Source organism: Hemiscyllium ocellatum, chromosome 6 (genome assembly GCF_020745735.1).
Source record: "Hemiscyllium ocellatum isolate sHemOce1 chromosome 6, sHemOce1.pat.X.cur, whole genome shotgun sequence".
Classification (NCBI taxonomy): Eukaryota; Metazoa; Chordata; class Chondrichthyes; order Orectolobiformes; family Hemiscylliidae; genus Hemiscyllium; species Hemiscyllium ocellatum.
In genome coordinates, this window is record NC_083406.1 from 121,147,007 (window position 1) to 121,161,763 (window position 14,757).

Below are 14,757 nucleotides of genomic sequence, written 5' to 3' on the forward strand. Positions count from 1 at the left end.
AATCTGCCAGCGTAGATACAATGGGCTGAATGGCCCCTTTCTCTCCTGTAATGTTTCTCGGGTCCTGTGGTTCAGTGTGGGATTTTGCTTCTTAAAATCCATATGGACAACATCCATCACATCCCCTCATTAATCTCTTCTCTTAATTTTTAAAAGAGGTTCGATGTGTTGAAAGACAATCATGGAATTGGAAAGTTGACACAGGGCAGTAGGAGACCACTCAGCCCATTGGTCTGGTCTGGTCCACCAAATGGGTAATTCACTTTTTCCCATCTTTGCCCCATATCCCTCACAGCCTTCTTTTTCAAAACAAGTCTAATTCCCTTTTGAAGGTTTTGATTGAACCTACCTCCACTACACCCTCAGCATTCCAGTAACTAACCACTCACTGTGAGAAAAGGTTCCTCCCCTCCAGTCTCCATTGCTTCTTTTGTCCAATTATCTTAAATCTGTGTCCACTCATTCTCAACTCTTGCACCAATGGGAACAGTTTCTCCTTATCTACTTTGTTCAGGGTCCTCGTGGTTTTGAACACATCAATTATATTGCCTCTGTGCTTCCCTCTCCAAGGGTAAATGGCCCTAAATTCTCCAATCCATCTGTAAAATTGAAATTCTTCATCCATTCTCATGAATCTCTTCTGCACTTTCTCCAAGGCCTCCTGTTATGGACCAGACCAAACCCCGCCAAAATATATTGAAATGATAGAGCCATGGCTAACTTTTTCTTATTTTAAAGGTAAATGTAAGGCATTCCATTCCAGTTCAATTGGTTAAGCTACTCAACTTTAAGCAAAACTCACTTTGTTTTCCCACAACAGTTAAAATACAGAGTAACTAAAAATAAGCAATTTACTTAACTGTAACTTTATTAAAATGCTTAACAGGATAATAGCTATATTAACTACTACAAATTAACTGTTCCAATATAGTAACATCCCATAAATACACCCTTGGCAACGGCAAATTCATTAAAATAGATAGTCTCACATGCAATTCTAGCAGCAGGAAGAGAATTCCAGCTTTTAGCTGTAACAGAGAGAGGAATGAGAGCTTCCACATCAAGCTTCAAGACCCCAGCAATTGCAGAAAGCTGAAACTAAGATTCCTGGTTCTATGGGAGCTAGACCCCACCCATTCAGGCTGCTTCTATTGTTCCAACTTAAAATCAAACCCAAAGGTCTCACAAGTTGTATACTTTCTTGGCTTTGAGCAGATTGCTCAGTACCTCCGTCTCAACTTTTCTTCAGTAAATAAAAGGACAAAATACGTTGCTTAAAGCCACAGTATTGTTACATTCCACATCCTCCTTAAAGAGTGATGCCCAGAACTGTATTTCATCTGTGGTCCAATTCAACATCACCTCCTTGCTCTTATATTCTATGCCCTTATGAATAAAACTCAGGTCACTATGATTAATGAATTATTCTCTTCACCAGTCTGACCTTTTAGCAAAATCTGCTGGCTACTCCAAATTTATAGTCCAAATTCAGGCTTTGTTCACTGCTATCATTGGAATTTCACCATTCCGTTTGCAATGACTGGCTATCTTGATTTCACCACTGTACCCCACATCCTACTCCTGCATCCTTCCATCCCTACCCACTCCACTGCTTGAATGTAGAATGGAACATCCCTAAGCTCCACTGCACTGAATCTCTGTACACCTGGCAGGGTGTTCTCCCTACAAGCCAGTGTCACAGTCAACAGTCGCCTCTCCGAATTCCAGACCCATGCCTTGATAGAGAAATGTGTTCTGCTGGAGCAAGAAATGCCCAACACAGGTAAGGATGAAATGGTTAATGAGTGACAGGCTCAAAGCTTCATCATTTACCTTGTGGCAAGATCTCCCAAAATGCTAGCATTAAAATAAAGAGCAAAAGAGAAAGAGAGATTGATAAACAAACCAGCAGTTTGGTTACTGAATGAAACACACATCAATTCAACAGAAAGAAAAGTAATCAAATTACGTTCATCCGTTAAGGCAATCTTCTTTTTATTTAATCACAAGAGATGGGTGTCACTGGCTGGGCAAGCAAATATTGCCTGTCCCAAGATGCCCCTTGAGAAGGTGGGGGAGAGCTGTCTTCTTAAACCACTGCAGTCCATGTGTTGTAGGGAGTTGTCCTTAGGGAGAGAATTCCAGGATTTCGACCCAGCGACACTGAAGGAATGGCGATATATTTCCAAATCAGGATGGTGAGGGGCTTGGAGGGGAACTTTTAGGTGATGGTGTTCCCATGTATCTATGGCCCTTGTCCTTCAAGATGGAAGTGCTCATTGGTTTGGAAGGTGTTATCCAAGGAGCCTTGCTAAATTTCAGCAGTGCCTCTTGCAGGTGGTACACACAGCTGTGACTGAGCATTGGTGGTGGAGGGTGGGGATGTTTGTGGATGTGGTGCCAATCAGATGGGCTGCTTTGTCCTGGATGGTGTTAAGCTTCTTGAATGTTGTTGCAACTGCACCCATCCAGGCAAGTGGGGAGTATTCCATCACACTCCTGACTTGGGCCTTGTAGATGGTGGACAGCCTTTGGGAGTCAGAAAGTGAGTTACTCACCACAGGATTCCTAGTCTCTGACCTGCTCTTATGGTCACTGTGGTATGTGGCGAGTCTAGATTAGAGTGGTGCTGGAAAGGTACAGCAGGTCAGGCAGCATCCAAGGAGCAGGAAAGTTGATGTTTCGGGCAAAAGCCCTTCATCAGGAATGATATGTGGTGAGTCCAGTTGAGCTTCTGATCAATAGTCATCCCAGGAAGTCGATTGTGGGGGATTCAGTGACAGCAATGCCATTGAATGTCAAGGGCTGTTGGTTAGATTCTCTCTTATCTGATAAGCCTAGTGCCTGGCACAAACATTACTTGCCCAAACCTGGAGATGTTCCAGGTTACTTATCAAATACCCAAGAATGGTACAGGAAATGGGGGAAATAATGTTGTAGTCACCAGATAAGTAATCCAGAACCCCAGGCAAATGTAATGGAGACATGGGTATGAATCCCAATATGGCAGATAGTGACATTTGTATTCAAATCTGGAATAAGGCGCTGGTCTAATGGTTGTCCTGTGATCAGCGTTGATTATTATAAAAAAAGCCCATCTGATTCACTAAAGTACTTTGAAGGAAGGAAATCTGCTGTCCACATTTTATGCACAAAGTTTTAGAAAATTAAAGTAACTCGCACAGCATCAAAAAAATCTCCAAACTTACCCCCCTCTAGAAACCACCAACTTCACTTTGACTTTGTAAGATACCATGATGCCCAGAATCTCTTTACTTGCTCCGTCTCTTAACCTGTGGGGTAAGAACATCATCAGAGTTAATTCAATCATCAGATGCACTCTTAACATATAGTGGAGAACTGAACACATGATTTTTCTTTCTCTCCCCACATGGGACCACATACCTCGATGGCTCACTGATGCATCTCATTATTTGCTGGAATCATCCTGGCTCTCAGGATTCCACTTGGGAATGTTCAAAGGTGGAGAGAGAAATTTATGGCATGTGCCACAATATCTCCTCATTGACAAATTCCTGGGAACTAATGGGGTGGCACTGTGGCTCAGTGGTTAGTACTGCTGCCTCACAACATCAGGGACCTGGGTTCTATTCCACCCTTGGGGTGACTGTCTGTGTGGAGTTTTCACATTCTCCCTGTGTCTGCATAGGCTTCCTCTGGGTGCTCCGGTTTCCTCCTACAGTCCAAAGATGTGCAGGTTGGGTGGATTGGCCATGCTAAATTGCCCGTAGTGTTCAGGGATGTGCAGGCTATGTGCATTAGCCATGGGAAATGAAGGGTTACAGGGAAAAGGTAGGGAGATGGATCTGGGTGGGATGTCTTCAGTGTCAACCTGTTGGGCGAATGGCCTGTTTCCACACTGTGGGATTCCGTGATTCTGAGAGGTATCAGAATTCCCTATCCTAAAGACTGTGAAAGCTAGGATCCACTTCAAAATTTGAAGACTGGAATCGATAGACAGTCCAGCATTCATTGCTCACTCGCAATTACCTTTCAAGAGGTGGGAGTGAGCCCCCTTCTTGAAGTGCTGCAGTCCACATTGGTAGACCCGCAATGCTGTGAGGGAGTGAGTTACAGGATTGTGATCCAGCGATGCTAAAGGAATGATGTTATATTTCCAAGTCAGGATGGTGAGTGACTTGGAGGGGAACTTGCAGGGAGTGGGGATTCGATGATCTCGTTTTTCTAGGGGCTGCTGGTTACAGGTTTGGAAAGTGCTACTGAAAGAGGCTTGGAGACTTGCTGAAGTGCATCGTGTAGACAGTGCACACTGCAGCTACTGAGCATCGATGGTGGAGGGAGTGGATACAATAAAATAGAATCATAGAATCCCTACAGTTTGGAATCAAGTCATTGGGCTTATTGAGTCCACATTGACCCTCTAAAGAGCACACCACCCAGGCTTAATCCCCTACCCTATCACTGTAATCCCATGGCTATCCATAATAGCTGACATATCCCTGGACACTATGGGCAATTTAGGATGCCAATTCACCCTAACCTGCACACCTTTGGATGTTTGTGAATCAAGCGAGCTGCTTTGACCTGGATGGTGTCAAATGGTAATGGTAAGATTCTGCCTTGTTGGGAAACGTTCTCGTGTGGGATTGGCACTCGTGTAGCACCAATGTTATTTACCATGGATCAGCCCGAGCCCAGATATGTCCAGGCTGTAGAGATGAGGCACATGCAAGAACACTGAGCCGAAAGGCCCCCCTGCATCAATCTCTTTCAGCACCTGCCCAATTCTGAACCATCCACTGAGGGAAACCCTGAATGTAATGTTTGAAATGAGTGCTGTCCCATGATCCAAGGGTAAAGCCAGTACAGGTGCAATGGGCCAAATGGCCTCTTTTTGTGATGTATCATTTTCTGCCACATTCGGGAGACTTTCACTGTGAGGCATTCAAATGTTGATACCCTGATAGTATTTTTATAAACTGATGCTATTAGATGGCTGAACGTGCTTACAAGGTGCTGGAAGCTAGGTTTGTGTCTTCATGCTTAAGCTTCCCATCCAAAGCCAGGCCGCGTTTCTCCCGGTTATTGGCCAGGTACGGTGTCAGGGTGTAAACTTTACAAAACGTGGAGCTCGGGGCCACAATGTCACTGCAGAAAGAAAGACAAACAGAGAGAAGGGTAAGGTATGGAAGGTTAAAGCAGAAAAAAACCCATCATTAAAGCACAAGAAATCGGAACAGCCATAGACCCTTCGGCCCATCAACAGGGTCATGGCTGATCTGAGTGCTCCATGTTCCTGCTTAACCCCAATAACCTTTCACCCATTTGCTTATCAAGGAACTATCCATCGCTGCCTTCAGTATTCAAGGACTCTTGGAGGAAGGGGGTGGTCGAAAGACTCAATACCCTCTGATAGAATCAATTGTCCTTAATTCAATGTGTAACTGGGACATTGAGTACAAGAGCAAGGAGGTGATGCTGAACTTGTACAAGAGACTTGTTAGACCTCAGCTGGAGAGTTGGGTACAGTTGTGGGCACCACGTTATAGGAAAGATGTGAATGCAGTGGGGAGAGAGAGTGCCGAAGCGATTTACAAGACTGGTTCCAGGAGTGGGAAACTTCAGCGATGAGGAAGTTGGGACTGTCCTCCTTGAAGAGGAGAAGGCAGAGAGGTGATTTGACAGTGGGTTTCAAAATCATGAGTGGGCTGAGTAGTGTGAGTAGGGAGAAGCCATTATTGCTTGGGAAAGAACAAGAATGCATAGGCCCAGTGGTATTATTACTGGACTGTTCATCCAAAGATACAGATACCATTCAAGTTTGGAGACAGTTACAGAGAGTGGTGGACTTGGCCCAGACAATCACAAAGGCCAACCTCCCATCTATAGAATCCATCTACCAGGCCCATCTACCAGATCAAGGAAAGGCCAGCAGCATTCTCAAAGATCCAACCCACCCTGGTAATGGTTTTCTACAACTTCTACCATCGGGGAGAAGGTACAGATGCTTGACCATACGCAGCCCCCGATTTTGAAACAGTTTCTACCCTACTGTTGTTAGAATACTGAATGGACTCATAAACTCACATACTGTACTTGTGTTTTGGATTTTGCCACTGTTTACCTGTTATTCACTTATCTATGCTACTTAACTCTGTGATCTGCCTGTGGTGCTCATGAGACAAAGCTTTTCACTGTGCCTCGGTACACGTGACAATAAATAAATTCAAACAATGTTCTGGGGGACCCGAGTTCAAATTCTTTCACATGGTGGAATTTGAACTTGATTAAAAATCTGGAAATAAGAGTCTAAATGATGACTGTCAATCCGTTGTTGGAAAAATCCATCAGATTCTCTAATGACCTTCAGGGAAGGAAACTGTCTCCAGACCATAAACAATGTAGTTGACTCTTAACTGCCTCCTAGGCAATTAGGAACAGGCTATAAATTAGAGTGGTGCTGGAAAAGCACAGAAGGTCAGGCAGCATCTGAGCAGGAAAATCGACGTTTCGGGCAAAAAGCCTTCCTGATGAAGGACTTTTGCCCGAAATGTCAATTTTCCTGCTCCTCGGATGCTGTCTGACCTGCTGTGCTTTTCCAGCACCACTCTAATCTCAACTCTGGTTTCCAGCATCTGCAGTCCTCACTAACAGGCTATAACTGTCTAGCTAGTGATGCCCTCATCCCTGAATGAATAAAAAAAAATTTAAATGGGGTGCAAATGAAGCAAGGTATTGATGCTTGTTTGAAGAGCCAGTGTAGATATGATGGCCTCTTTCTTGGGGTAGAAAGTTACAAAGATTCACAACCCTTTGTTGCATGAATAATAGATACTGAACGATTTAACACTGAGAAGTGCTTTAAGCATTATTCAATATAATGTCATGTGTATTTGGTTAGAACAGTTTTATCTTTCAAAGGGCTAGGTGCTAACACTAAGTGTTCCTCGTGGTATAATGTTTATCATACCTGTGTATCAAGACACCCCAAGATCATTTAAAACCAATGAGGTATCTTTAAAGTGACATTATTGCTCTAATGTCAGAGAAATTACAGCTAAGTTATGCGCACCAACATCCCACAGATGGCAGTATGGTAATAGCTAGAACATTTGTTTCAGTCATCTGTCCTTTCTCCCATCCTCATGTTTTTAAAAACCTCTTTGTTCATTGGCTGGCTTTACATTTATTGTTACAAAAGGCAACCACATTGGGTCCAGAGTCACATGGAGTCAATTTTTTACCCCAAGGGATATTAGTGAACCAGGTGAGTTTTTACAACAAACGACACCATTTGTCAAGCTTTGCATTCCAGATTTTTCCATTAACTGAATACAAATTTTGCCATCTGCCATAGTGGAATTTGAATCATGACCCCCGAATATTAACCCAAGATTCTGGATGACTAGTCCAGTCACATTACCACTGTACCACCTTATTTGCAAGGGCTAGACCAATGACTTCCACTGGATAGGTCCACACTTATAGAGAAAGAACTGCAGTGGTTTGATGTGGCCTTTTGCAGGATGACTGATCAGTGGCCGTGTGGGTTTCCTCTGGGTGCTCCGGTTTCCTCCCACAGTCCAAAGATGTGCAGGTCATGTAAATTGGCCATAGTGTTAGGTGCATTAGTCAGAGGGAAATGGGTTTGGGTGGGTTACTCTTTGGAGGGTCGGTGTGGACTGGTTGGGCTGAAGGGCCTGTTTCCACACTGTAGGGAATCTAATCTGCCATCCAGCATCTTTGAGAAAGGACACACCAACAATCAATCTGCAATTGTTTTACAAATACACATTTCATGGCCAACTGGACTTAATGTAGATCTCAACTTCAGAATCTGGCTTAGAGATTGCAGGGGTTGCTACAAATTTATCAGGCTAAGAGGGGATTTGATAGAGACATACAAGATGATCAGAGGATTAGACAGGGTAGACAGTGAAAGTCGTTTTTCTAGGAAGATGATGTCAGCATGTACGAGGGGCATAACTACAAATTGAGGGGTGATAGATTTAAGACAGATGTCAGAGGCAGGTTCTTTACTCAGGGAGTGGTAAGGGTGTGGAATGCCCTGCCTGCCAATGTAGGGAGATTTAAACAATCCTTGGATAAGCACATCGATGATGATGGGATAGTGTAGGGGGACGAGCTGAGAATAGTTCACAGGTCGGTGCAACATCGAGGGCCGAAGGGCCTGTTCTGTGCTGTATTGTTCCATGTTCCATGTTCTATATTCTAACAAAGTTTTTCGGAGTAGAAGGAGATCATTTGGAGCCTGCTTAGCCATTCAACAAGATCATGGCTGATCTGATTATGGCCTCAGCTCCACATCCTTGCCAATCACCAACAGCCCTTAACTCTCTCGTTATCAAGAAGATTCTAACTACCACAGCCTCCAAAGTGCTCAATGACTTCGCCCCCAGCACTCTGGTTCAAAAATCCAGAGACTATAAGGAAGAAAATATTTGCTTCAACTGAGCAGCCATCTCCCAGGAAGCGAATTCAGGAAACTCAATGTCCTTCCGCAAAGATAATGACCAATAACAACTTCTACAAGGAATGATATCCTCCACAAATGATATCTGAGAGATGGAAGGTCCTCCAGTAATCCTCAGATCAGAACCAGTCCTTTAGAGGTTGCATCCAGACAGTCTGCGTTTGCGAAGGCAGAGATTCGGGGGGGCGAATGATAAATACAAAATAATTACATACCAACATGAAATCAAAATACTGCAGATGCTGGAAATCTGAAACAAACATTAGAGAAGGCTGGAGAAACTCAGCAGATCCAGTGGAATCTGGGAGAGAGAAACAGAGTTAACATTTCAAGTCTCATATGACGTTTCTTCAGAACTTTGTGAAGAGAGATTTTGCAACGGTACTGGAGTATTGTGGGTTAGATTTCAGGAACGATTTAGTAGGTTAGAAAGAGAAAGAAAGGGGGTTGACGTTCTGAATACCAGACTAGAAACGTTAACTCGGTTTCTCTTTCCACAGATGTTACCAGAGCTGGGAAAAGCGCAGCAGGTCAAGCAGCATCAGGAGAGCAGGAGAGTCAATGTTTGGTCAGTCATGAGTCTTGATGAAAGGACCTGCCCAAAACATCGACTCTCCTGCACTTCTGATGCTGCTTGACCTGCTGCACTTTCCCCAGCTCCACATTTTAAACACGCTGACTTTCTAGCATCTGCAAGCCTCACTATCCACAGATGCTGCCAGACCTGCTGAGTTTATCCAGCAATTTTCTGTGTTAGTTTCACACATGTCTGTATATACAGGATAATTGCAGGAGATAAAAAAAAACTTGGGTGAAGATGTTGTACAGTTCTGAAGGGGATAATACTACACTGGCTGCCTCTATTTTCCTAATGGTGTCACACAGTCTGAGGGTAGAGAAGAAGTTTTACTCTAGCCCTTGGAGGAAGCAGATATAGCTGTACCAGCTCCATAAAGTTCCAGTAGTTATTCCTGACTAAATGTGTACCTTTTGCTGTTATGCAATAAACCTTCTTGTTACCTAATAACAGTACCTTTCCTTAACATACTCTATCATGTCATATCCTTCACAATTATTCAATAGAATGTCCCAGGTCAAAGCAAGTACAAAGGAGGATTAGTGATAATGAACTACCTCAAACAACCCTTACCCAGTCCCATTTACTGGTAGAGGTGCAAATACCATAAGGTACCCAGAAGTACCAAGGTATCTAGAATATACAGTTCTTCTTTGAGCTGCTTCTAACACATTTACAACATTCTTTGAATAAAGAAACTGATCGTACACAGTCTTCCAGATACAAATGTAGTAAAATGTTCCAACTTTTATATTCTGTTCCCCTTCCAATAAATGATAACATCCCATCTGCCTTCCTAATCACCTGCCTTTCCTACAAACTAATAGTTTATGATTTATGTACCAGGATACCCGTTTCTCTCTGTACCTCAGCATTGTATAATCTCCCTCCAATTAAATGGTATGCCAGTCTTCTCTGCATCCTGCCTAAACAGATAAGTTCACATTACTCCACTTCACACTTTGAAAGTTGGGGTGAATGGGGACAATGACAAACATGAATAAGGGATGGACAAGACTTAGTTGGAGTGAAGACAAGATTTATCCATGATGCTGAAATATTGTGGGCAATTCTGGCCCTCCAACTTCAGGAAAGTGTTAAGCAACTTGGAAAGGGAAAGAGAAGAACTTGATATTCAGAACGGTGAAGGAGTTCAGTAACAGAGAGAAAGGTTTGGCCTGTTCTCCTTGGAAATAAAAATGTTAAGAGGCAACTAATCGAGGTTTGCAGGTAGAAGATGATGAGTGATAGCTTAGGTAAGTTTTTATCAATTCCCTCAATAACCATAGAGGCATAGATTTAACATCAATGGCTAAGGATCTAGAGGGGAGCTGAGGAGTGTTATGTGTTTTCATATATTTGATTTTCCTCAGAAAAGTGCAAAAGTGATTCCAGTTTCTAAGTGTGCAGAAACTTTATTTACAGAGTTCTTTACAACATCTACACCATCCTCAACCTTCAGCCTGTACTTGCTTCTATGGTGTCGATTTACTTTGCTCTGAGTCAACGTCCAGGTTTAACCAAACAAATACAGTGAATGTAGATCAGATAGCAGACTCACAAAATCAAACACAGAACATCTGAAGCATTGAAAACTACAAGGAGAAATGTTTCTTCATGAAGTTGTTGGGAGTGGAGACATTTGACAAAATAGTTGGTGCAAGCTGAAACCATATATAATGAGAGTTGGAAACATGCCTGAACTTGTGGGGGTTCAAAAAGCAGTGTGTGGGACTAAATACAGCCGCCTTTTCAAAATGTCAGTACAGGCACATCAGGCCGAATGTCCGCATCTGTGTTGTAACCAGTTCTGTGATCGTTTCATCTGGTAATGTTTTACTCACTCTGCTTCTGCTGTCGCAACAGGGCACTTGTACTGAGCTGTGTTAAACAGACAGATATCTGCGTACTGACGAACTGTAAAACAAGAGAGGAATATGTGATTAAAAAATAGATTGGCAGGCCTGGTTGTCTCGTGTTCGCTCTCACTTTCTGTGCTAACCCCTGCCAGATTCCATGGGCACCCCTCAGGCACATTCCTGATATGTCTCAATCCAAAGGTTGCTCTTTGAGGCCATGAGGACTGGTAGATTGTTGCAATATTGAGGATGAATTCATAACTAGAACGTACGTTCAGCTTAAAGCTGTGGCCTTCTTAACTACTGGCACTGAACAAACTAATTATCGCTGAAATAATGCTGATGGAGAAGACATTTTGCCAAAAGTCTTCATTTTGCGCTCATCAGGACAAATGCAAGAATGCCAAATTTCAAGCCACCGCAGTAATTCATAACACGAGACCCCGTTTCTCCTGAATTTATAAATTGATGTAATCAATGGAAATTTTGCATAAGGGGAGTAGGTGGTGGAACAATTGGGGTCTGCGACTGGTCCAGTGACATTCACACTGCCCACCACCTCGCCCCAAACAACGCCACTCGACCGTCATCATGCGGTCCAAAGCTCTGGTGACCCAGGTTCAAATCTCACCATGGTGGCTGTCAGAATCCAAATTCCATTCATAAATCTGGAATTGGAAGTTAGTCTCAGTGATGGTGACCATGAAATCAGCACTGATAGTTGTAAAAACCCATCTAGTTCACCAATGCCCTTTACAGAAGGGAATCTGCCACCTTGACCCAGTGACTCCAGGCAACAGCAATGTGATTGACTCTTATCTGCCCTCTGGGCAATGAGGGAGGAGCAATAAATGCTGGCTCAGCATTTCTATGAATGAATAAAATAAGAACCGCAGCAATGTGGTTGACACTTAACTGCCTTCTGAAATGACCAAGCAAGCAAGGGGTGGTATGGTGGCTCAGTGGTTAGCGCTGCTGCCTCACAGCGCCAGGGACCTGGGTTCAGTTCCAACTTCAGGTGACTGTCTGTGTGAAATTTGCACATTCTCCCCGTGTCTGTGTGGGTTTCCACCAGGTGTTCCGATTTCCTCCCACAATCCAAAGATGTGCAGCTTAGGGTGAATTGGCCATGCTAAATTGCCCACAGCATTCAGGGATGTGTGTGTTAGGTACATTTGTCAGGGGAAAAATGTAGAGTAATGCGTCTGGGTGGGATGCTCTTTGGAGGATTGGTGTGGATTTGTTGGGCCGAAGGGCCTGTTTCCATACTGTAGGGATTCTAATTGTAAGCCATTCAGTTCAAGGGGCAATTAGGGATGGGCAGCATATATGCTGGTCTTGTTAGTGATGTCAATATGCCATGAGCAACTAATAAAACAAATTCTTGCATCATTCCTGATGAGTGGAAGATGAACAGCATCAACAAGTCTCTCTTCAGGAAGATCCAGTTCCTCCATTTGACATTCCATTCATAATCCAAAAGGCCAATCTTGTAAAATTACATCTTGCGAGCAAATCAACAGCAAGAACAGAATTCTGGTCCCATGAATGACAGACCCTGGTGAGGAGTTGCACATGCTGGTCAGCATTTCAGTAAAGCAATTCACTCTCAAAGCAATATCAAGAGTCAAGGGTGTTGTTAGAGGGAGCATTTCCTTGGGGTCACCTACCAGCTATCTTCAGCTTCTTAACGGTCTTGTTGGTGTTATTAGTCACATGGACATTGACATTTATAGGTTCTCCGTGATAATAAATCTGGAACGGCAAAATGTTTATAAGTTTTAAAACACAGAGTCCTCTGACGAATGTGATGACTCAGGCCTGTCACCAAGATTACGGGTTTGAGAGTGCATCCACTGCATTAAAAGTATTGCCTGATGAGCTACACTCATGATTTAAGACATGATATTCAGTTAGGGATTGTTGTTCACACAATTGAAGATCCAGAGGTCCCCTGTTCTCCCTGGTTAACCATTTGAGTCAATATGGAAACCACACAGTGATGATAGATGGCTAAAAACTCAAAACTACATCAAATAACAGATACCAGAGTGAGTTACAGGTATCTAATGAAGGTGTTTGGGTGGTTTATTTATAGAATAGTTACAGATTGGAATCTGGTCGAGGGCTTTGGGGGTGTATTTATAGAATAACAGATACCTGGAGTGAGTTACAGACTGGAATCTAATCGAAAGGTTCAGGGATTTATATACAGAAGAACGTATACCCAGGAGTGAGTTACAGACTGAATCTAATGAAGGCGTTTGGATGGTTTATGTATGGAATAATAGATATCCAGGAGTCGGTTACATATTGGAATCTAATTGAGGGATTTGGAGTAGTTTATATACAGAATAACATTTACCTGGGAGTGCTCTACAGACTGGAATCTAATTGAGGGGTTTGGGTGGTTTATACATACAATAACAGATAACCAGGAGTGAATTAAAGGCTGGAATCTAATGAAGGTGTTCGAGTGTTTTATATATAGAATAACAGATACCTGGGAGTGAGTTACAGTCTGGAATCTAATCAGCGGTTCAGGATGATGGTTTTTATGTGGAATAACAGATACATGGGAACTAATGTCAGAGACTTAGGGTGAGATAAAAGGTCTTTTGTCAGAGAGAGATTGAAAGAAGACTTCAGGTCCTAAAGTCATTCTTCCATAGCTCTGAGGCATGATGTCGCTGTGGTTATCCTGTAGTCTCTCACCTCTTTGTCCAATGATGCCTCAAGGTGGAGGGGTTTGTCTGACATGAGGAACTGTCTGGTGGTCTCAGCCATGGGTTGTGGACCAGGTTTCTCTGGGGCATACTGCACTTTACGAATGACCAGCCTCACTGAGTTCCTGCCAGTAGAGAGTATTATGAGATTTGGTAATAAATTCAGTAATGGCCGACAGAAAACAATCCAAGAACATTGAGCGGTATTCCAATAATCCAAGCAGGAGAGAATAAGGGATAATTTAGAGGAAGGTACGGTTTTGGGAATAGGGTAGGGTACATTACCTTTTTGAAAACTCTAGACTCATGATCTCCACTTTACACATTCAGAAAAACAGACAAATTACAAGCAGGAGGAAGCCATTCGGCCCCTCGAGTTTACTCCGCTATTCAATAAAATTGTGACTGATATGATGACCTCATCAACTCCTGATAATCTTGGATCCCCTTCCCTCCCAAGAATCTATCCAACTCTGCTTCAAAAACGGTCTCAGCCTCCACTAACTTTTGAGAAAGACAGTTCCAAAGTCACACGAATCATTGTGAGAAAAAAACTTCTCCTCAGGTCTGTGTTAAATGGACAACACCTTATTTTTAAAATGGTGACCCAGTATACTAGCTACATCAAGTTGTAGTGATGGGCAATGTGTTCTTTCAGGGAGATGTGATGGGGTGGGTGGGTGGGTGGGGGTGCAAGAGTGGGATTACAAAGATCCAGCTTGAGATACAATGCACTGAAACATAGAAATATGGAAATTAGGAGCAGGAGTAGACCATTCAGCCCTTTTGAGTCGAGGGTGTGGCGCTGGAAAAGCACAGTGGGTCAGGCAGCACCCGAGGAGCAGGAGAATCGATGTTTCGGGCAAAAGCCCTTCATCATGATGCCTGAAACGTTGATTCTCCTGCTCCTCAGATGCTACCTGACCCGCTGTGCTTTTCCAGCACCACACTCTCAACTCTGATCTCCAGCATCAGCCCTTTGAGCCTGCTCTGCCATTCAATATATCACTGCAGATCATCCAACTCAGTCCCATCTTCCCATTTTTGCTCCATACCCTTTGATCCCTTTACCTCTAAGAACTATATCTAACTCCTTCTTGAAAACATTCAGTGATTTGG

General features: G+C 43.2%; 1 protein-coding gene across 1 annotated transcript in view; it reads right to left on the minus strand.

Annotated features, from left to right (window-relative positions):
* arrb1 (arrestin, beta 1) overlaps positions 1–14,757 on the minus strand; it is a 127,517-nt gene that overhangs the window by 9,973 nt on the left and 102,787 nt on the right. The window contains exons 8-12 of the mRNA XM_060826908.1: positions 13,628–13,763; positions 12,583–12,667; positions 10,898–10,970; positions 4,993–5,130; positions 3,210–3,293 (exon numbers count right to left, since the gene is read on the minus strand). Coding sequence (XP_060682891.1) covers positions 3,210–3,293; positions 4,993–5,130; positions 10,898–10,970; positions 12,583–12,667; positions 13,628–13,763 — 516 coding nt within the window. The remainder of the gene's footprint in view (positions 1–3,209; positions 3,294–4,992; positions 5,131–10,897; positions 10,971–12,582; positions 12,668–13,627; positions 13,764–14,757) is intronic.